This window comes from Zeus faber (genome assembly GCF_960531495.2).
Source record: "Zeus faber genome assembly, chromosome: 3".
NCBI classification, from domain to species: domain Eukaryota; kingdom Metazoa; phylum Chordata; class Actinopteri; order Zeiformes; family Zeidae; genus Zeus; species Zeus faber.
The window spans coordinates 19,225,020-19,248,587 of record NC_137190.1 but is presented as its reverse complement, the minus strand read 5'-3'; the positions used below and the strand labels follow the sequence as shown (position 1 = coordinate 19,248,587).

Below are 23,568 nucleotides of genomic sequence, written 5' to 3'. Positions count from 1 at the left end.
AAAACAGAGCCCTGTGATCCGGTAGAGGGCGCTCTTGAGGCAGGAGTGGGAAATTGTAAATGGTGTCCCCTAATAATGATCTGATCATAACAAATTAATACGTTTTATTTATTGTGTATACACGTGTATGTTTAATTTCGAATTAGAATTTCCTTGACGTCGTATAGTGAATTTATATGTAGGTACATAGGACAAAAAGTGGTTTAAATCTTCAGTCTGATCCAATTGTCACCAAGTGTGTGTGTGTGTGTGTGTGTGTGTGTGTGAGAGAGAAAGAAGGCCTCCAAAGAAGTTCATTTCAGAAAATATATTTAAATATTCTATTGAACAACCAATCTGAGTTTATAAAGTCATTCCCCTATACATTGTTAAACTCTAGGAAAAAAAAACAACACAAAATAACAAGTTAGATTACGGATGCTTTTCTTCAGGGACATTCTTTGCAGATTCCAAAAGCAATGAGAAATCTCAACATGGAGCAACCGTTGAACTGTATTCAACTCATAATCTTGGAGGGTTATTTTTTTGGAATACATTTGCCATCTCTTATGCTATTGTACATGTTTTAAAAATGTTTTTGTTTTTTTTAATCTCCTCAGAAAACAATTACATCTCAAAAGGTTCAAACCGGCATGATAAACGCATGATTTAGTCACAAACATAAGAGAAAACTTCAAATCTGCCATGGGTTATAGTTCTGAGCTGACAACAAACCAGTAAAAGACACGCAAAAATGTCCAAATGTAGCTTAATTTTGATGGTGACTCATTTGTAACATACAGTATAAATACTAAATTATCTGCACAGATTTAGAATACAGTCAACAAAGAGACCCCATTCCAGAAAGGCACCAATGTTCTTTCTTCCTGCTTGAAATCATTTGCATATTTGGAAAAACACTGCCGCCGCTCGTCAATATCAAACTGCACCATTCAGGAAGCACAGTCTTCATACAACCACAGCACGGTGCAGTCTACAGAGTTAGTGGTAGAAAGAGTACATAAATAGTTTTCCATAAAATACAATCTAAATACAAAGAACAAAAGTTACTCGGTACCATTATTCAAAAATGTAATTCAAGCATAATTGTATAAGATTAGCTGAAAACGGCTTCTAGAAGCGCGTGAAGCCGTGGTTTCTGTGTATCAGAGGGCGAGGACGGCAACACGCTGGGGTGCAGACTGCTTTCACCCCTCCATCTCAAATCAATCGCCGGGAACGAAACATTCAAGATGAAGGGGCGTAAGTCAGGGAACCAGCCTGTTCAAAGGCGCTGCATCAACTCCCGACACCTGGAAAGGACGAAACCAAACCGTAGAAACCAAAATGTGTTTTTGACTAGATTTTTCGTGGCGGCGGGAGAATCATTTCCTTCTGTCCACTTTCCCTTTTCTTCAACCACTCAATGATTTATTGCTGGGCTAAATAGATTCTCTGTGATTTCCGTAAGACATCATTGAGAGTCAACCAAAACAGTCAAAAAAAACAAACAAAAAAAAAAAAAAAAAAAAAAGATTTAAATGCTCTTAAGTATTTTTCTTATTAAAAGAGTCACATGCATTAAGTTACTAAAATGTCATTTTTCTCTATTTCAAATATAGATAAAAATTTGAAATGAGCACTCTCAAATCAGACTCTTCGCGACCAAGGGAACAACGCTCGGTAAAATCCCGAAGAGACGGATGCCTTTTTAAATCAATCAGCACCATCACATTAAAATAAAGCCAGTCCCAAAGCTTTTTGTATGACATGACTTTACCACATAGTGCACTGCCATTTTCTGTTTCCCTTTCCAAAAGTGAAAATAAAACATGTCCTGTTAATCTTCCCCAAATGAAGAAACCTCAATTATCTTCCTATCTGAATATTTACACTGTGCGAAAAATATTTAAGGAATTCCTAACCCATTAATCCCAAAAGCAACGTCGCACCGTATAAATATACTTTAGCGATCTGCATTGATTGTTGAATGGATAATCGATGAAAGGAGAGTTTTAGGAAGAGTCACGTCAGCACAGATAACACTCCAGAAGAAAACAAATAAGGGGTGCGTCGTAAAACCTGAACCTCCGCACTTTAAGTTTCCAGCTCTCGTCCTTACGGCGCCTTAGGTATTTATTAACAGAACAACCCTTTGAGCGGGTATCTCTGGTCCTGACGAAAACCAAAAGTACATTTCCTCTTACGGTTCCAATCAGTATAATCTTATCGTTCAAAGCAGTCAGACGTGAGAGTTATTTGCATCCCCGAATGCACTAAGCGGACTCGAGCCTAACTGCATGATGAGCCTCCGCCGCCCAACTCATTGTGGGAAGCTCAACCACAAAATGTGCCATATTTCCAATTCCCAGGAAGAATCTGGAGGAAAAGACGGCAATATAATACAGACCAACAATGGGGAAATTATCCAGGGAAACTCTATTTTACGATATTTCATCATTTAACCGCTATGTTTGTAACAGTTATGGATTGGACTGACTCCATCAGTCAAACACGAGCGCCATTTAGACTTCCTGAAAGTGATTTGGATAACCAGAGGGAAATGCTCACTGACTTTGGAGTTGAAGTCACCGTTCTCCCCCATACAATTTTCTTTGTTTGAGCTCGACAGGTTGTTTTTCCAGCAACACAGAGGAAGTCGAGAACATTCTTGCGACTGTGTACATATCAACTCAAGCTTCAGAGAGAAACAGACTTACGTGTGAAGTTTGTACAAATCTAGAATGGGATACTCTCTCTCCCATACGGTTTCCGTTCTTTAAATACAAAAGTTTTCTGGGGAAATTATTTACCCCGTTGGAGAAATGCATGTTCAATAGAGCTTTGAAAACCAAGTCCCTTAAAAATAGGGGTTTTAAACACCAAATGGCTACAATGCTTTAATTCGGAGTTGAAAGTAAATAGTGGCATTTATAACTACTCTTTATCTCCAGAACCTAACCTTTTCTGAAGAGCCAGTGACATAACAAAAAATAAAAACTTTTTAATAAAGGCTGGGATACGACTCCACTAGGGCAAGTTAGAAATCATTAATAGAGGAATTTTTACGAACAAAAGATTGAATAGAAAAATGTAAATAGAAATGTCATTTTTGTGAGCTCAATAATTTACCAAGTTTTCATTTTATAACGCCACACACGGTCATAAACCTTGGAATTGATTCCAAAATGTGAATGTTTTTGATTCCAAATAACTTGTGGAATTTCAAAGCGATCACAAAAAAAAGTGTGGTGCTACACGATTCACGAGCCCTTAAAGCTGCCCAGCCTCATAGGGTCTCATTGGCTAGAGTCTCCGTGGAGAGCCAGATCTTTGCCCCGTTTAGAAATTTGCTTATGGGAGTACCGTGGAGACTGGGGCGGCACAGATTCCCCACTGGGGAGAAAGGAAAAGAAGAGCTGAGATACTCTGGCGGTGGAGAGGGTTCGTACGAAGAACTGGCCTTGAAATACATCTTGCTTTGGTCTGAAGACGGCCTGCTGGGGCCAGAAGGCGGGGCCGGGGCCGGGCTGGGCCCCTTGTAACGCCGGAGCTGGCTCTGCAACGTCTCTATCTCATCGGCCAGCTGCGAGAGCTTGTGGTAGGCGGCGACGAAGCCACCTCCTCGAATGCAAGCCTCCGGCACCCAGCGCAGGAAGTACAGCTTCCACAGGGCGAGGTGCGAGGGCAGCAGCACGGGGAGGAGAAGGCCCTGCGGGTCGGCGGGCCGGGAGAACCAGTCCCTGAAGAAGTGCTCTGATGGACTCACCTCCTCCTCCCTGAGCTGGAAGAAGTCGGCTTTGAGCACCGCCAGGGAGTTCCTCCGGGGCAACGTGCCGTTACTGCCGTTTACTCCGTTGCGCAAAGAGGAGGGCATTCCACGCAGTGTGGAGCTGTAGCTTTTATGCTGGGTTAAAGAAAAGAAGACCGTTAAAGCCAAGTTATATAATTTAACAACGAACAAAATAATGCACCTGAGCAACTAGTCAAGCAGGTTGTTTTCTTTTGTCACATTTGTGACTGCAACTAATATTCCAGGAAATATTCCATCTGGTTGATTCAGTGTGATTTTTCTCTTGTCCAATATTTTGGAATTTCAGAGCATACATTTCTTGCAAATTAGGAATCAACAAAGGACAACATGTTTTAAAAAGTCACATAAAATGCTATCTAGCAGTGAAAGTAAAACAAGCTCAATGATTTCAAGAGAAGCTCAATGATTTCAAGAGAAGCTCAATGATTTCAAGAGAAGCTCAGTGATTTCAAGTTCATATGTTAAAGTGCCAAGCTCGAAGATTTTCATTTAAAGGGGCAATAAACATTTTTTTTGGTTTAACTTATTATCATGAAGTCAATGTTGATTGCATGGCGTAATGGCTGTGGCGACTTTCCCGCCATGCATAGAAATCACAAGCGGCGCAGTGAGTGACGCGTTTCCCCATCACCCAGCAGTGGTTGGTCCAGGTGCTGACTACCAACTGACACAGGCGACACCGTTTGAATCTCTGGGAAGTGAGGTCCAAAAGCACATCTGCAATTACTGCCTTTCACCATAGGTGCCGCCAAAAACAAACAAAACTGAAATCTCAAAAATATGAAGTTAAAATGATTGTTATTTTATATCAAGGTTCTCTTTCCAGACTGTTGGCATTTCACCTCAAGGGGGTTGTACCCACGATGGTCGGCTTGACAACCTTTGTTTGGCTGAAATATGCGGATTAAGAGTTATTTAATCAACTTTAATCACAATGCGGCTGAAGCAAAGCTCATATTTTCGACATTTACCTTAAAAGGTGAAGAAACTGATGACATCAGGCTCTGTAAGCAACGGCATGATGGCGAAAAGCTATTTTATTATCATGCTTTGTTCTTGTTATCCTTTACCTGAAATATTCCTGAAAAATGTACTGCCCAACGTAAGGACAATCCACACAGTTAACCGTGCATTTATTAGGCAAGACCAAAACAAAAAATAAACTCAAGTGAAGTTCCACAATCTGCAACTTAAATCTTAAAAGTTATTGACACATGGAATGTAACAGTTTTAGGTTCCAGATTCTTATCGCCCATTTCTAGCAAATGCTCGCCAAAAGCACAATTAATCTGACCGTATTCCACGTACACTGACCTTTGTGCGTCTGAAGGACTTCACCGCTCCGTTCTGAACGCAGCGGGCTCCCTTGCCCACGTACATGGGGTTGTGGAAGAGGTTTTGGTCTTTGACGAAGAACTGTTGCGACCAGTTCCACACGGGGGGGAAATGCAGGACGTCCTCCTCTCCTGAAGGAACGCTCTTACTCTTTGCAAAGTCCTGGGAGTCAACACAAAACACATTTCAAGATGATTGTGCCTATGCTGAGGCCTGTACTACCAAGCAGGACTGGGGTTTGCACATTAAGTTCGGGCTTAACCCCGGCTTTTCCTTGTCACGACGGTGGTTCACTTTTTAAATCGGGGGTACATCGCCATGGTAACTCACGCTGCACATCTAACAGGTTATGTCCGAGATAACCGATCAACACGTATAAAAGCTGATCAATCAATTCTCTTGGAAAACGGCATCACCATTCCTAGAAGAGCCCGTGGACCTCGGTGGGCGAATTGTGAGTCTCTTAGGAAGGCAAGAGTTTTTAGAGACCGACAAAAACCTTTGACTTGCCCTGGCGAGTATCTATATCTATATTCTCATTCAACAAACAGAGACTGATTAAAACACTAAAGCCTTGTTCTTGTTGACATTTAAAATTTGCAAGCAAGTCTACATTTTTTGAATTATGTTTTAATATTTGTTCCGTTCAACACTGCCGGGGTTGCAGCCGAAAGAATAAGGCTAAAACAGCCTTATATGCCACAAGAAGACATCAAAGCAACACACACGTAAATTTCATGGAATACACTATTTTAATTATAGTCAGACCTACTCGTGCTCAGGGATTGAATCTGTGTATTTTTCCAATCAATTCATATCCGATTTGGAATCCAAAATCCCAAAAACCAATAACAGGCTGTTTTTCATTGTTTTGATTTGGTTCTGAAATTAAAAATAGAACATGAGAAAATTATATATATTTTTTTAATCATTTAATATAATCCGTTCGTCGGAGCCCCAGGACCCCACCTCGATCCTTTACTTTCATTGCGCTACGGGGTTTCGTAAGACCCTGGCTCGCGCGTGCATTAGCCGCTGCGCTGAGAACAGTCCCCCCCAGCTCAAGGGTTGCGCCAGGGGCCCAGTCCATGAGGTGGACCCAATGTCGTGAGGATCCCCTCTTAGGGAACTCTGCCCAGGCCTCGGCTGGCGCAGCTAACGAAAAGGTATCCCTGGGTAGGTTGAACTTAATTCATAGTATAGGCCCCAGATGACTTCTACTTTTAGGTTAGTTATGATTCCATATAGAAGTAAAGAGTTAATTTACTGAATGATTCCTATTTTAGTATGCTGTGGTATTAAGTACTTTCCAAAATCATATTTTATTCATTCATGTCCAAAGAAAATGTTAGAATTCTGAACTAAACAGAGCAAACTCTCACAGTTATTGTCTCTGCGTGGTGCCTGGGACAATTGAAGAGGAAGGTACTGAACACCGGGATCCACATGCTGTCACTCAGCACGACCAGGTAAGTCTCTGTGAACTCAAACGCAGACGGGTACTGGTTCATGATCTGCCACACGCAGTCCAGGAACAGCAGGAACAGCGGCGACTAGAGCAAGAGAGACGAGAAGGGAGTGCGCAAGAATCAGTCTCGGCAGAAACCTGGAGCAAGAGTCACGGTCGGTTATCGGTGACGCCGTGGTGGAAGTACCGTGAGCGTACCTGCTCCTTGTCGTTCTTCTTCAAGTGGTTGCATCTGTCAAGGAAGCGATGGCCCGCCATCACCCAATCCTTCTGCACCAGGGTCTGGAAACCCGTGAGGGTGCGATAGTGAGGGTCCAGCATGATCTGCACCAGTGAGGACACCACGCAGTTCAGGTCGCGGTCTTCCTCTTCTGAAGGCGGAGAAAGGGAGAGATAAGACGGAGGGTTTACGTCCAACAAAGCCTCGTACAAGTGAACGATCTGCTTTGTATTAAGCCTGAATTCATTCTAATCAAGAGCGGACAGAGGGCTCTGGAAACGTTCACCTGACCCGAGTGGAAATTGAATATGTGGCAAAACATAGACAGAAATGAAGGAATTCACCCTGCAGAATGACTGAAGCATTCTTCCCCTCCAGTAGGTACACTACCTCTGCAGAATGTTTCAGGACGGCCCTTGAGACAAACAAAAGAACAACAAAAATATGAACGTTTTATTTTAAAAGCAAACCAACCGATCAAACGCAGAGCACTGCATACTGGCCCTTTGGAAAATGTTATTCCAGATAACAGAATAACAAGAGTCAATTAAAGTGCGCACAGGCCTGATAGCTCATGTTAATATTTACATACCTGACATAGTCCAGCCATTGTGAGTTTTCAATGGAAGACAGCCATTTCTCCTCCGACTCCTCAAAGGGATCTGCGTACAAAGTCATAAGAGTCCAAAACTTTTAAAATCTAAAATACAAAAACACATGTTCAGAAGCAAATAATTTCAGGAGGCACATAAAACCCTGACTAAATTGTGCGGCTCAAACTTTAACATTATTCATGAGTTAATGAGAATTTTAATTCAGCATCTTAAATAGCAGCAGAAACCTGCAGTACCCATAACGCAGATCTGCCGGATTTTAACGAATGCATTTTGAATGTCTTGGATATTCGGCACGCTTTTGTCCAGGTCTGACTTGACGACTTCGCTGCGCTGCGGGTGGCTTTTGATTATGGCGTTGCAGATCCTAAAACAACAGAGAGCGAGTTTTGTGATTGAACTACAACAACAAAAGGTTGACATCTAGAGCAAAAATGTGTTAAAATGTGTATTTACTATACCTCTGATCGAGTCTCTTTTGCTGTAATGGATCACTGATGCTCGCCATGCGGACAAGGGCGCTCCCATTAGGGTGATTCCAGCACCACAACTAGAGGGCAAATGGAATTAAGTCAGAAGGAAATGGAAAAATAAAAAATAATAAATCTAATTCACTCAATATAAAACACAACAACATGGTCAGATTCGACTCAGAAATGACCGGACTTAACAAAATTAATGACTAAATATAATTCATATAATAACTTAATATAATAAAGAATACTATATTAAGCCTCAAAGGAAGACACCCGTAGCAATACCGACATTTTTACAAGCTATGTGAATAACAACCGGCACTGGTCTGATGGAGAAACTCACAGGGATGCGTTGATCAGTGAAGAACTGCGAATACTGCTTCAGATCCTGATCTGCCAGGGACGCAGGGACTACAAAGTACTCTGGAAGACTAAGGGGTGAGAGATGGAAACGATTTGTGTTTTTGCAAGGGCAGAAGTATGTGTTTTTGGAACACGAAAAAAATAAATAAAAAAGGCAGGAAGAATGAAGGTGGAAATAGTTATGGCTCATTAATGGGAATGTGGGATCCACCGAGCTGAGAGAAGGGCCTCATGCCGGGCTGTGGTCCAAGAAAGTGATCAAATGGTCAATTTCAGTGACTGTATGAGCAACACATTTCATGGAGGACTTGTCACAAGACTATTGTTGAGAATAAACCATTCAAAAAGGTGCAATTTGACACATAGGAAATCCTATAAATCCCCAATGATTACCTTTGCCATTGCAAGTGAAAGACATTGTTGTGAGCTAGATGGACCATTAGTATGACCGCTTGCAGCTTCAGGCCACGAGAAGCTAATCTGCTTGACATGTGGGGAGGTAGGACGAGCAGAAGTGATAAAAATCTGTTTGGTGGAAACATCCATCACGCAACGTTGAGCTTTTCCCCTCATATTTCAAATGAAATCATTAAGATGTTCTTGCATTTCAACTATACCCAACATCCTACCACCTGTTATGCAACTTGCTGCTGAAACGTAACCTTAACTCTCAATAATAATATCCACTCACATGTAGCACCACCTCCAAACAGGTTGTTTAACAATTATGAAGGACATGGGATGTGTGAACTTGCCAAGCAATGATAAGCATTGTTTCTTGAAAGTGTGAAGACAAGTTTTGATTACACGTAAACATGAGATGTAACCTTGGTGAGATGGCGTATCTCTCGTTAATGGAACACACTCTCCATTCCGCAGCTCCGGTTCTCTTGATCTCTCTATCCCACTCAGATGAGCAGTCAAACAAAGGGGTCTTTGATCCTCCTCTAGGGCTGGAGCCGTTCATTCTTTCCTCTGGGGACAGAAAAACATATTCAACGCCAATTCATAAGAAAAAACACATTGTACAAGACAAAGAAAAAAAACAAAAAAAACAATCATGATGTTCTGTTTTCATGATGAGGTTTTTTTTTTTTTTTTTACTTTTCTTAGGATCTGTGTGTACCTGTGGATCCATGGTATTGCCTCCAAACATATTCAAAGCCAAAGAGCAGCTGAGGATCTGCGGGGTGAGTGTAGTGGGCGATAGCGAGGCAAACCTGGAAGAAAAAAGCGGCACAGCACTCAGTATAGTTGTTGGTTACAGTGGTCGGAGCCACATCGGCTGAGTCAAAACTAATTAATCAAAGTTGATATAAATGATATACAAACACACTGCGTTTTACCATTTATGGTCTTCATGCTGTTACACTTGAGACGCTGACACTTCGTTTAAGCATTTTAATACTTCACAGGACGGAAAAGAAACCTCAATGTGTTTTGCTATGGAAGATGCATTTCATGGTCAATGTACTTTCAATTTAAATGTATTGAAGGAATCTTGTCATTCAGATATTGCCTCAGTACAATGCTTTACTGTGAATTACACTTAGACAAAAGCCAGAGTCTTACAATTGTGAATGGCACACCTATGGTTTGAAATAATTTCTCCTGAACTGGCCAGTTAAGGGCTGAACGATTAATCAAATTTAAACCAACATCACAATTTAATATAACGCAATTTTCTCCGACGGTACCGGCGACGCGCCTGCCAGCGATGGTGTGCCAGCGATCAGCGGTCCAGAGCAGTGTGCTTTTATTGTTTGTCTCCTTATGGAACGGAACAAGTTTGAATGCAACAAAACCGTGCGTAATGGGGACATTTTCTCCGTGCACCCCCGCCTATAGCGATGTTGTTTAAACCGAACCTTAGCGCTGCCCCCCCGGTGAGACCCGGTGCTCGGACCCGGTGCTCCGGACCGGGCCGCTGTGCGGGGTGTGTGCTGCCAGCAGAGCCCAGAACATCTATCGAGTCCAGATGGAGCCTCTTCCAGGACACTGTGTCTGTTTGTATTTTTCATTTTTTTCTTTAATGAGCATAAAACTGTCCCTGAGTACAGGGCGCTCGTGTATGTGGCAAATGTGCACAACATACAAAAAAAGAATACATTTCTGCTGAAAAACTGCATATTTTTTGAATGTTAATTTTCTGATTTGACCAATTACAAGGCTTAAAGTTAGATCAATGAGTCAATATTCTACTGTGATTGAAGGGTTTTCTTTTTACAATTCAATAGTTAAATAAAGACATGTTATTCATCTCAATTCATGCATCAATATTAATCTCACGTCATCATAACATGTAGGCTTGGCCGACAGGAAAGAGCTATATGTTGACTGTATCCAATGTTGAGTTGGTCATACTATAGAAAGATTTATTGCTTGTGTTTAGTGAATAATACAGAAGACAAGGGACTTTAAAAAATTGCATTGGTCTAAAAAAATAAATTCAAAAAAAAATAATATTAATAACATTCACAATTCGATTATTTTCCCAAATCGTTCAGCCCTAATAGGAGCCACTGTTAACTTTTATGACCTCTGGATGACAGGATTAAAATTTGTTTAATTAAATGTCCCTCTAATTCATAAAAATAGGTTAAACCTCTAAAGGCAAATGGCAAACCATTGCAATTTGTTTTTCCTTTAATACAAAACTTTTTCTTTGGCTACAGAACCACCACATCCACGGCAATTACAGATTGTAATCCAGCCCTAAAGCTGTGAATAGCAAAGAAATAACAGAAGTGCATTAGACACCCTTTGGGGGACACTCCTACTTCCAACTCTATAATTTCTAGCAGAAACATGTGCTATATAGATTGACTTCAATTCTATGACACAATAAAAAATATATTTTAGGTGGGCAGTGTAATTACATAGGTGGTTTCTCTATATAGACACATACTATGGACGACATAATCGCAGTCAAACCCTGTTGATATTTTAATCCTCAATGCAAAATTAACTCTCCACATGTTGCTTTTGGCAGAGCACAGAAATTCAAAGACAGACTGACAAAACTACAAGGCGAAGTAAGTGTAAGTAATGTGAAATACATTACTCTGTGTACAACACAGTGCCGTACAGTAGTGAAATGACAAGCTTAATGTACTGTACAAGAGGAAGATGCAACCAAGAAATCCAAAAATTATAACAGATTGTGGGGAGGGGAGGTGCATCTATTATATGGACACTTCGGGGATAGATGCCTCGGCCACAAATAGTAATTGTAAAGTCAAAATAATTTCATATGGATATCTTTTTTGTCTGTCTCTTTACATTTAATCGATTGAATACGGGTTTATCGCCCTTAAACACCATGATCAGAGTGCTTTTGTGTGTGCAGGCAGGAGTTAGGGTACAGAAAGGTCTGGACGTGTTTCTTTTATGTAGTCACTGAAGGGCACATATAGAGCGGGATATGATTCTTGTCAAGGTCAGGGGCGAGGATATATTTAGTAGTAATATGCCTGCCCGGCCAATCCACCTTGACGGGACAGCAGAATGGTAAGAGACCTTAGAAAGCTTCCTCTGCATTATCCACAAATATGTTCTTCTCTGCCACTTTCACCGCCTTGGTCTTTTGAGTCATAGCATACCTAGACTACTTCTAAGATGCAATATCCACTGCAATAGCACCTCTGTTTGCAGAGTGGTTGGAGGGTGTGAGGGCTGAATAGGAACCTTGTTCCCGCTGCCCGTGGTGGTGAATTTAAAGCTCTCTGCCCCGTCACATGTTCCCAGGGCCTGGCAGATTCCGCTGGACGTTCTGTGTTCCAACCCGTGTTGCCTTTTCAGCGCACCACACAAACCTGAGCATTTTATTGAACTGCTCAACAGGTCAAACAGACTCGGAATATATAAGCTTGCTTGGAATGCACCTTGGCATAACAACCTGAGCTTTAGCAAAGCTGATGTTGAAAACAGGAAGCAATTTATTTTGCAGTCCAAAAAGAAAAGTGGGAATGAAAAAAAGGTATATTATATTTGAATGTTAGACCAATGCTGCTTCATTGGATGGATACATTGGGCAGACGGAGATGCTTCACCTTTAAGAATACACCTTTACACATAAAATACACTACACACTCTAAGTCTGATTTGTATCTGCAAGACATCAGACTTCGGCACCTTTCCCACATGGAATCGGGAACATTGCTGGATAAAAAATATCCGGCAAAAGTAGAAGTCATTCACACATTGGCCTCTTTTACAGAAAAGTTCCGTATAGAGTCTATTCCCACATTAGAAGACCGTTCCTGATTAGGCTTGGGCAGATTTACGATTAAATCCTCTATCAGCGATCAACTCTATCGATCGCGATTGACCTTGACGATTTTTATTTTTTTTTAAATCGGCAGGAAAAATCCGAGCATTGAAACGGTGTGAGTGCAGTTTACTGTGTTCTGAAACTTGAGCGGAGGGGGGGAGAAGGGGAGAGGGAGAGAGGAAGGGAGGGAGGGGAAAAGGGAGAGAGGGGGAGGAGGCTTTCCCCGTCTCCGCTCAGAACTGTCGAGTAACCACTGGTGACCGGATCTCACTTCCTCGTTCTACGGCCCCGTGCAGAGACTATAAGAGGGGCAGGTGCTCAAAAAACAAACAAAAAAAAAAAAAAAGGGGGCTCATCCACAGCTCCAGTTCAAGGCATTTTGCTGCTCATTAGGGGGGATGGTAGCTCAGGAGGTAGAGCTGGTCGTCTAGCAATCTAAAGATTGTTGGTTTGATCCCAGGCTCCTCCTGCTAGCATGCTGTAGTGTCCTTGAGCAAGACACTTAACCCCTAATGGCTCCTGATGGCTGCGTCCGTCGGTGTTTGAATTATTGTAAGTCGCTTTGGATAAAAGCGTCTGCAAAATGCAATGTAATGTAATCAGGGCGCGGCGAGGACACGTTCCTCATGAATATACATATCTTGCCCAGACAAACCGCTACCTCGATGTTCATTCATGCATAGAAAAAATAAAAAAAGCTCCTGATAAAAAGGGCACCATCCATGTTGTTCCATTGCTGTGGGACTTAATTTAGTAAAAACTGGAAGTTTTTGTGTAAATACTTTATTTGTAAATAATAAATCCTGCACTTTTGTAACGGGGAGACCGCATTTGCCACGTTAAATTACGTTCTATGTGCGCCCGCTATCCGGGCGGCGGGGCTAGCGAAGCGCTCGTGCCCCATTCCACCGCACCCCTAACTCTAAAAGACACGTCTAGGGTCTGAGTGGCTTTTTTAAGAAAAAAACAATAGAACAGAAGTATATAAAGACCTGTCTCCGTAGAAACTGGATGTGTTTCAGTTTCTCGTCTTTGGAGCCTGGCGCCACAGTTCGTAATTAAAATGTTTTTTTCTTTCCTTCCCGAAAACAAAAAATTTTGAAATATTTGTACAAAATAAACATTCAGAAAAAAAAACACTATTTGTGCTTTATTATGCTTTATTTATTTGACATTAATTGATTTGACTGTGACTTGACATTAAAAGGTGCAATTAAATCATCTTCAGATCCCAAATACTTTGAAAAACCCCACTACACGGCAGAAATTTTTATGGGAAGGGGCCACTTGGCCATAAGTATCTTTAGAATATTGTTACTTACCTTCTTGGCACTCTCAGGCCCAGCCTCATCAAAGCAGAACCTGACGATCCGAAGGTCTTTGCAGTACAATATGAGCTCAGTGGGGTTGAACTTCAGCTTCTGGTTTGACCCGAGAACCTTTTTCTTTCCCTTAGTATCATTAACTGAAAATACACACAAATAAAACACAACAATTTGTGAAAGAACTTCAAATACTGCTGATGGAACATGGTCCGTAAGAGGGAAGTCAGAAGTAGATATTTTTGTTTTTGGACAAAATAGATCTTACATTTAATTCCAACTATTGAAAAAGTTCGAAAATTGTAGATGAACTACAATAGACAAATGCAGGATAAGGCCATTATTGAAGCTACCTCTGTCATTTTCAAATGTTTGATTACAGCGTTGGCTGCTTCCTTTTTACTGGGGTGTATACAGTTGAAATTCGCACAACAGTGCAAATTTAACATTGACAAAATTATTAACAGAAAAACAGAACTAAAAAAACAGAAGTGATTCATGTTGTGGAAATTCAGAGATAGAACTTTCCAACTGGTACCAGCAAAGCTGTTTTTGTGCTGTATTAGGCATAAATGACACAGTATCTATTTAAATCCCCTTAAAATCTCCCATATAGAACCTGACTCCTTGAGCCTGAACCTGACAGCTCTTACAATTGGGACCATCACAAAATCACAATGGATGAAATGAATGTGAACGGCTCACAAGGCGATCCGACTGCTTTGCCGAGTGCTCGCCAGCGGCCCGCAGGCGCCAGTGCGATATCGAGCACGTTAGATATCTGGACGCGTGGGGCTCAACTCGGGGGCGACGCAACGAGCTACAGCCAATGATAGCAGACGAGGAGTGGGTGGGGGGCCGAGGAGTCGAGGAGGGAGTGCACGGAGCTGCAGCCAGAAACACACGGCATACCTATTTTACTTTTCTTCTTTAGGTTTTTAATATATTGCTTATTAAATTCTGCTTTTATTAATTTTTCATTCATTTTTTTTTTTTACAGTGATCAAGTATCTTAAAAAAAAAAAAATTATGATCCTGTCCTGCGCATGGTTTCAAGTCATTTCCGGTGTCACTTGGAGGCCTGACAGACTCATCGGGAATTCCTCCTGGTGGAAAAAATTGTAATGTGAATCCCTGTCACCGATCAGTCATGTAGTGTGCGAACCACAAAACTGAAAGATTCCCGATACAAGACAGAAAGTTGTGTCGTGTGAACAGTACAGTGATCTGACCACTTTGAAAGTTGTGTAGTGTGCCCACGGCATAACCTTTCTCTATCAGACCACTCAGAAAGGCCAAGTGGATACAAAGGCTATACAAACTAGAGATGGGGCCCGGGAGCTCTTTTAGGAACATTACAAAGGACAACGCGTGACATAGACCGGAAAACTAAGTTTAATGCTTCATCACATTAACATAACAACCCGTCGCTTGGGCGCGGTCACCCCTGCCCCGTCAGCAAACGACAGCAATGAGTTCCATAAACAAGACTAATCCCAGACTGGCTGCACCGATGCCGCTGCTTATAACCTCAAGTACAGAGCTCAGCAGCCAGGGGAGGGCAGGCCACCAGCCCAGCTATTCAAACTCTACATAGTTTGCGGATTCCTTCAATGCTTAATATTGCCTTTTAGCATATTAGTTGTCATTGTCAACACCATAACTGTCAACAACTCCTGTTTTTCCCAGGATTCTCCCGTATTTTACCATTTCCCCCCTCCCACTGTCCTCCTGGCTGTTTATTTTCCTGTAAATATCCCATATTTTTAACCTTTCTAAAAAAAAAAATAAAAAAAAAAATAAAAAAAGTTGCCGGCGCCACCCATCTCCACTCTGCAGACAGCCAGACAGACACACTAGGCGTGTCACGCTTCTTGAAATCCATGATTCAATTTGACTTTCGCTTTGAAGTTCACAATTCGATTTAAATGTTGTTGTTTTCCAGCACTAACAGCTGTGCCATTGTTCGACTATCAAATCCTGATTTGTAAAGAAAAAACACTTGTTTCTCAATAAGTAACTTCTATTTAAATGTTAAAAATTATAAATAATGACAAAAATATGAGAATATTTAAACAACACACCGAAACAGTTAAGAGCTTTGGTGAAACTAGACTTAAGAAAAATGAACAATGAGTTACTTCTTACACTACTTTTAAGTTACTCACCAAAATAAGCGCAGAAAAACAGATGCTATTTATACCAGAGGGGAACGTTGGTAGTAAAAGGAAAATTACTACCTGCAGCTCTGCAGCGCCAATCAGAGCAATCTATTCGCCAAACAAAGATAATAAAAACTCTAGATGTTTACTTCTTTTCCTGCTGCTCTGCTGTGAAGCAGATCGCACATCACTCCTTTATTAATCATTATTTCCCACTTTCATCGCCACATCAGTGAAATTACTGGACATTCTGGTCAAAGGCACAGTCGCCGCTGTACACACGGTGAAACACCGGAGATGCCGACTTCGCACACCACTACCGGGAATATTTCCCCCTAACGTGCGTTCACTGTACAACAAATCAGATTAACTTATATTGAACTTTGCTGTATTTTTTGTAATATTCGAATTCTATTCAAATTTTGTTCCTGTCCCTCGTTCGTGGACCGCCCCAATATGGCGACGATGACAACACCCCCAACAAAAATATAGGGAGAATTGCGATACGAGATTGTGAAGTTAGAAATCGAACGCTCATTATTTTTACATTTGGAGCTTATTTTTTAATGCAAAGTTGTCCTTATATTTTGTTGAACTGTGCCATTTTGAACGTGCACGCACTGGAAGGAATCTGTCTGTCTGTATGTCCTTTGTTTATCTCCACAACCGTTCATCCGATCTACTTCACACTTGGCGGATGTATTGTTGGGGATCCAGGGACTTGCAGTGTCGAAAATGGTGCAATTTGGACACACGACACGTGAATTATATTATTAAACAGCGAGCCAGCTTCAGGGCTCTGCGACAAAAAGTCGACAAAAAGACTGTCTTGCCCCAGTGTAGGACTTTAACCGGCAGTTTTATCTTCCATTGTGGAACACTGGTCGGAATCATTGACAATTTGTTATTAAAATGTCTTACATTTTGAAAGGGCATGTACTAGTACAGTGTGAAAAGGAGAAAATAAATGTTTCACAGTTGATGTTCTGGGCTCCATATCCAATTGGATTTTCTTTTAAAGATGCCAATATGTGTTTGAATAGTTTGCCAGCACAATCGTCTACCTGTCACCACTTGCTCCAGACATGTCAGAGGAATATCATGTTCTCCAAGCAGGCGATTGGCAACCTGAAATCTCTGCAAGACAGACAGAGACAGACAAACACATACACACGAAAAGTGATGAAATTAAAAGCAATTGTCGTATATCTGCATGCCTTTGGTATGTCATAGAGTAAATCAAAGAAAATAGATTAATCATTGCTAAAGAGATCAATTATATTTTAAAATGGACAGATGGCCCACAAATTTGTTGGTACCCTTGGAAAAATAAAGAAGAACCCACAATTTTCTCTGAAAGAACTTGAAACTCACAAAAGTAATTGGCATCCGTCAGTTTATTCCATATTTAATAGAAATCACTTTGCTTTTGATTTTGATTCAACAGAATATTTTACATAATAAAATAAATGAAAATGCCATGGACAAAAATGATGGGAGCCTTAACCTAATATTTTGTTGCACAACTTTTAGAGGCAATCACTGCAACCACGTGAGTTCTGTAGCTCTCAACGAGACTTGTGCACCTGTCAACAGGTAGTTTGGCCCACTCTTCCTGAGCAAACTGCTCCAGCTGCCACAGATGTGAAGGGTGCTTTCTCCAGACTGCATGTTTCAGCTCTTTCCATAGATATTCGATAGGATTCAGATCAGGGCTCATAGAGAGCCACTTCAGAATAGTCCAATGTTTTCTTCTAATCCATTCTTGGCTGCTTTTAGCAGTGTGTTTTGGGTCATTATCCTGTTGGAGGACCCATGACCTGCGACTGAGACAGAGCTTTCTGACACTGGGCAGTACGTTTCGCTCCAGAAGGCCTTGAAAGTCTTGAGATGTCATTGTGCCCTGCACAGATTCAAGGCACCCTGTGCCAGACGCAGCAAAGCAGCCCCCAACACATAACCGAGCCTTCTCCATGTTTGACAGTAGGTATGGTGTTCTTTTCTTTGAAAGCTTCATTTTGTCGTCTGTGAACATAGAGGTGATGTGACTTCCAAAAAGCTCCAGTTTTGACTCAGAATGTCAGTTTTGACATTCTCCCAGAAGCATTGTGGCCTGTCAATATGCATTTCAGCAAATTCCAGTCTGGCTTTTTTATGTTTTTCTTTCAAAGGTGGAGTCCTCCTGGGTCATCTTCCATGGAGCCCACTGTCACCCAAAAAGTGATGTATAGTTTGATCAGACACTGATGTACCTTGACCTTGGAGTTCAGCTTGTACCTCTTTGGAAGCTCTTTTTCTAGCATTTGCACTATCCTTCTGTTCAATCTGGGATCAATTTTCCTCTTGCGGGGGTTGGCTGCAGTCCCATGGACCGTAAACTTCTTAATAATATTTGCAACTGTAGTCACAGGAACATCAAGCTGCTTGGAAATGGTCTTATAGCCTTTACCTTAACACATGCTTGTTTACATGTTTGCACAACTCTCCCCTTTGCTTATCATTGTTTCAATGAGCTGTAAGGGTACCAAGAAATTTGTCCACGTCTGCAGACACACACACACACACACACACACTCACACGCACACGCTTACCTCTTTAGGTAGAGCATCGTGGGTGATGAAGGAGACCTTAAAGTTGGTGCATATCAACTTCCCCCAAAGGTCATCATGGCTGCTCTCAGCACCAATGCATTTCCTCACAAAGTTCGCCTCATTAACAACAATCTCCCCTGGTGAAATAAAAAAGTAATGTGAAAAACAGAAACACACATATAAAGATCCTTGGAAAGTTAAAAAATTCCAAAAAAGTCTTATGTTCATATGGTCGCAATGATCCTAATATATATATATATATATATATATATATATATACATATATACATATATACATATATACACACACACACACACACACACACACACACACACACACACACACACACACACACACACACACACACACACACACACACACACACACACACACACACACACACACACACACACACACACACACACACACACACACACACTATGTTGAACCTTCCCTGTATTTATATTAATAATCTAAAACAGAACTTTGATTAACCTAAACCTGGCAATACTGGGCATGCAATTTACTGCCAGAAAAATGATCAGGTCATATTTTTATAAATTCCTTCTGCCTTTTATAATAATGGAGAGCTCTAAGACGTCATTCAGCAAAGCATCTATTTCCTTGCCAATATTGAGCGTGAGGATGAATGAACAGCCAAATACTGTATCTGCCAAAACCATCAGCTGTCCCTGATATGTCAGTAAAGTCCATATACTCAAACTAAACAGTTTCCTTCTCGTTCAATGAGGGAGGCTTGCATTAATCACTCAACCACCTCCCCTGGAATGTGTTATTGTGCAGTTTGTTCATATATAAATATCAATGTACAGGAGTGTTTTGGCAAAGGTTTGCGCAAACAAAGGAGTTGGGTGCCATAACTTTGCTTCAAGTATTTTCTTCCTTTCCAAGAGAACAAATGTTTCATCACTGCACCTCACAACCACTTCTGTCATAGTCACAACAATGTATGAATTATTTTGACCACATGGAGGCCTACGTTTATAGAAACTGAAGATTTTAATTTTAAAATATGTTAACTGAAATGAATAACCATAATGAGTAGATAAAGTCTTATGCACTATCGGAATATATTGAACACAGATCCACACAAACGATTACGTACATAATTTTAGTTTATTTGATAAATAAGGCATTTAAGTATTTAAGTGGCATTTAAGCATTTATGTTTAAATAGCCAATGGGTGCCAAGCATTTGTAGTCTTGAGAAATAAAGTTACACTTGTGCAAATATCCTCGCTTAAAAAAAAAATAATAATACAAAACAGGAAATTATAGCTTATCTGCCTCGCTGTAGTCACAAGCAACCATTGAGTAAATACAAATCAAGAGAATGAAAAAACATTTGAGTCATGTTGTGAAGAACAGCAGACGGAGACGTGACTGAATAAAATGTTTAAATGCACAATTGAGGATAGCAATCTATTTTAAGAAGCTTTAGCCTTAACTTGTTTTCGAAAACATACAAGGAACTGACAGAATTACACACTGATTGTTACGATGTTCAATAGGAAGGCTGACAAATATGTTCCTCATTTACTTGTAACAGAGCTGAGCTTGCTATGTAAGGGGTTAAAATCCTACAAAATAAGCTTACTCAGATAAATATGGACACATAAACTGTAAACATTTAATAGGCCGTCCATCATTATTTTGATCCTTCACTCTGCTTTCCCCATACAGCAGCAATTTCTGCTTTGTGAAAACTGTCCTTTGCACTTTTGAAGGAATCACCCTGGTAAGCTTTGCAGAATCAGCAGGTAAGAGAGGAAGTGGCACACAGAAACTAAATGTGAAATTAGGGACGGGGGGTAAAAATGCATACTTACACTTAGGGATTGGACAAAAAGTGGCTCCTACTGAGCGCCCTCACAGTCATGGTTTGCTACTGTCTGCTATGTACCAAGTGTTCATAACACACTGTAATCCTAGTGTGCATGGTTGAACTTACCTGTATCCGTAGTCAATATCATTCAATGTGTGCATTTAGTTGTGTAGTTCACAAGGTTGTCTTACATAAACGGTATTCAAAAGGATGTCAAAATATGAAAACAACATAATGGAAATAAATGTTGTCACATCAAAGACTTGGTGGATAATCCGGATAACTCGGTCGTGAATAAAATTAAAACTTGGTGGATAATCATAACAAATACCCTTGATGATAACAATCTGCTGTACGTCTGTCACAGATGACATGACACTCACATGCTATGGACTTTTGACAGCAATCACAGGACGGTATGACCTTGCTCATAAGCCTGATCTCAATCACTGTTTTGAGAAGTCGACTTGAAGACACGGTTCATGTCCATGCAGGGGTTCAACACTGGCATTTGATGTGATTTAGAACAAGGCACAGTTACATCTGATTCCATGCGCTGGTTAATGTTTACCTTGCAGTGGAATGTGTGATGGGTGAAGACAATATCCATAAAGGTAATAAGACTTACCTTGTACATATAAGTGCTGTTATGTTATCTATAGGATAGGAAATCTTATGATTTGGTCTCAATATGTTTTGTCAGTATACATATATATATACAGTATCAGGTCATGCAGTAATTTGGATATGAGAGCTAAAAATCAGCTGGTAATCAAAGCCAAAGTCAAACAAGCAGACATACCTGGAAGTAACCTTGCCTCCAACTTTTTAATAGGTGGTTGTATATTTTTCTTGACATCGGTCTAGATATAGAACAAAAACGAGCATTACAGAAGATCAGTAATCACCCACCAGACAAATCTATCAAAATCGAATGTTACAAAATATATGTACCTTAGTATTCCGATGGATAACATTGTCATACAAATGTTGAGAAATGCAAATCAGACCCAAATTTAGGTCTCAAATACCTTAGCATTATCAATTGCTGTAAGCTAAAATAATGACAAGTGTAAAGTTGGGTGCTGCCCCAGACTGATGGAAACGCACCAAATTCGCTTTTTATTTACAGCAAAACTAGAATGGCTTCCAACAGCCTTAAAATTCCAGTTGAATTATGATGGAAAAACATGAATGTCGCATGTGGAATGTGTGCGCTAGCGATAGCGATTCTACAAAAATATCGCGATCCGCTCAAATAATCGCGATCAGACGATTATGTAATACTTGTGACAGCTCTACTTGAGGGAAAAAAACTGTATTCTTGGTTAGTTTCACGAAACGTCACCTTTAAAATATTTATAATCTTAAACGTGGGCTCGCACTGATTATGCAATAACCGACCGTTTCAATTTAGGGCTGATTTTACCTGCACAGGTGGGAGGTAGGACTTGAAAGTTGGCTTCAGTTGTTTCACAGAAAACATCGTAGCCCGCTGGGTTTTCCGACTCCGCGGGGATGTCGTTTTAGCACTGGATCGTCACCGGCGACAAGCGACCGCAACATAGACGGATCTCATCGGAACGGAACGAAGGCGCGACGGTGTTTGTCATTCAGCGCCTTCGGAGCAGGTCGCTGCCAACAGTTGTCAGGGCTCTGCGAGCAGCCGAGGCGGCTACATACGCTAGCTAGCAACACGTCACGCATCCAACTCCAGCTCGCCAGGTTGAAATCACACTACGCAGGCAACAACTCGATTCCCGCAGAGGCTCCCCCGTTACATGTTCTCCCCACCTGTTCCCCCGGCAGCTACGAGTGATGACGACTTTCCAGGAGTCCGAGTAGCTTAGCGCTCACTGACGCTGTTAATCTCCATGTTTATGTTGTTGGGAGGGGAGTTTCGAAGGAGGCGTTCCAATTGGGTTTGGGAGTCGGTCATTCCGGCTCCGTAGTTCCCACCTCCGGGCTGAACGTATGTCATTGCTTCTGTTCGGGAAACATGGGGGGGGGGCCCGCAGGAAATGTTGGTTTTGCCAAGCTTATGAGCTCTACACGCTACACAACTTATATTAACATAGCAAAGATACTACATTGAAGTCAAGCTCAAGATGAGGCGTGTTTTCAAATAAAAACCAACATAAAGGAACGAGATTCGGATTTAAAACACCGTCAGCGGTGGATGCTGTTGTGACGTCGGATCCGAGCGATCTGCCCGGAATTTTGCCTTGAAATTCAGATTTAAATGGCAGTTCGTTGCACTTTTTTTTCCGAGCAGGGCTTTTGTGTTTTTCGTGTTCCGAGTTCAATGGAAGGCAGCATAATGGAGGGGGGGGGGGAGGCCACGTAAAAAACGTCAGCGGAAGTGAGCCTGGTTAGCAGACCGACGCGCCGCTTGAATGTTGTTGTTTTTTTTCTTCCGTGTTTAATATATTTTCTTCGTTGAATAGTTGCCATCAATCAAACTAATGGCTTAAACCGCGCCACTCTGTTGGAGTCCTTGGTCCTTACTGGTTCGGTAAAACCTTGAAATCGTAACCGTGGAATAAACAGCTCCGCTGGTGGGCGGGGCTAAAACGGGTCACATGACCAGAGGTGAGGTCGGGACCGCCTTTAGGTCAGAGATCCTTAACGTCTAATTCGGAATTAAAGGTGCAGTGTGTACAATCTACGGAAAGGGCTTCACAGAAATGTAATATAATACCAATAAGTATATTTAAATGAGTGTATAACTCCAATAATATAAGGCACGTTGTGTATTCGCTACCGTAGAATGAGCCCCTTATATCTACGCAGCGAGCGGGTCCTCTTCCGCGGGGGCCGCCATGTTGCACCGCCATGTTTCTACAGTAGCCCAGAACGGACAAATCCAAACACTGGCCCAAGAGAAGGGACTGTCGCTTGGTTTCAGGCATTTTCGCGGCACCCGGAGGCCACCGTAGCTTCTCTTGCATCATTGGAAAGGGAGGGTAAATTCTACACGCCGCACCTTTTAGTCTAAATGTTGTGAAGCGCGCAAACCATATTTTTGTATATTTGTATGTTTTTTGATTGTTCTTCTTATCATAGTGTTCTATGATCTATGATCTTCTTAAAACCTCTTTCTT

At 41.3% G+C, this 23,568-nt stretch overlaps 1 protein-coding gene across 1 annotated transcript; it reads right to left on the bottom strand.

The window, feature by feature from the left end:
• Positions 1 to 292: 292 nt before the first annotated feature.
• mtmr10 (myotubularin related protein 10) lies at positions 293 to 22,344 on the bottom strand. The gene is made up of 16 exons (XM_079997553.1): positions 21,894 to 22,344; positions 21,267 to 21,327; positions 18,618 to 18,754; positions 17,091 to 17,163; positions 13,865 to 14,007; positions 9,396 to 9,489; positions 9,097 to 9,244; positions 8,250 to 8,337; positions 7,892 to 7,980; positions 7,667 to 7,797; positions 7,409 to 7,478; positions 7,161 to 7,231; positions 6,795 to 6,967; positions 6,511 to 6,681; positions 5,108 to 5,290; positions 293 to 3,886 (listed from the first exon to the last, which is right to left on the bottom strand). Exons 1-16 carry the CDS (start codon positions 21,948 to 21,950, stop codon positions 3,269 to 3,271), a joined length of 2,307 nt encoding a protein of 768 aa, XP_079853679.1. The 5' UTR covers positions 21,951 to 22,344; the 3' UTR covers positions 293 to 3,268.
• Positions 22,345 to 23,568: the final 1,224 nt, after the last annotated feature.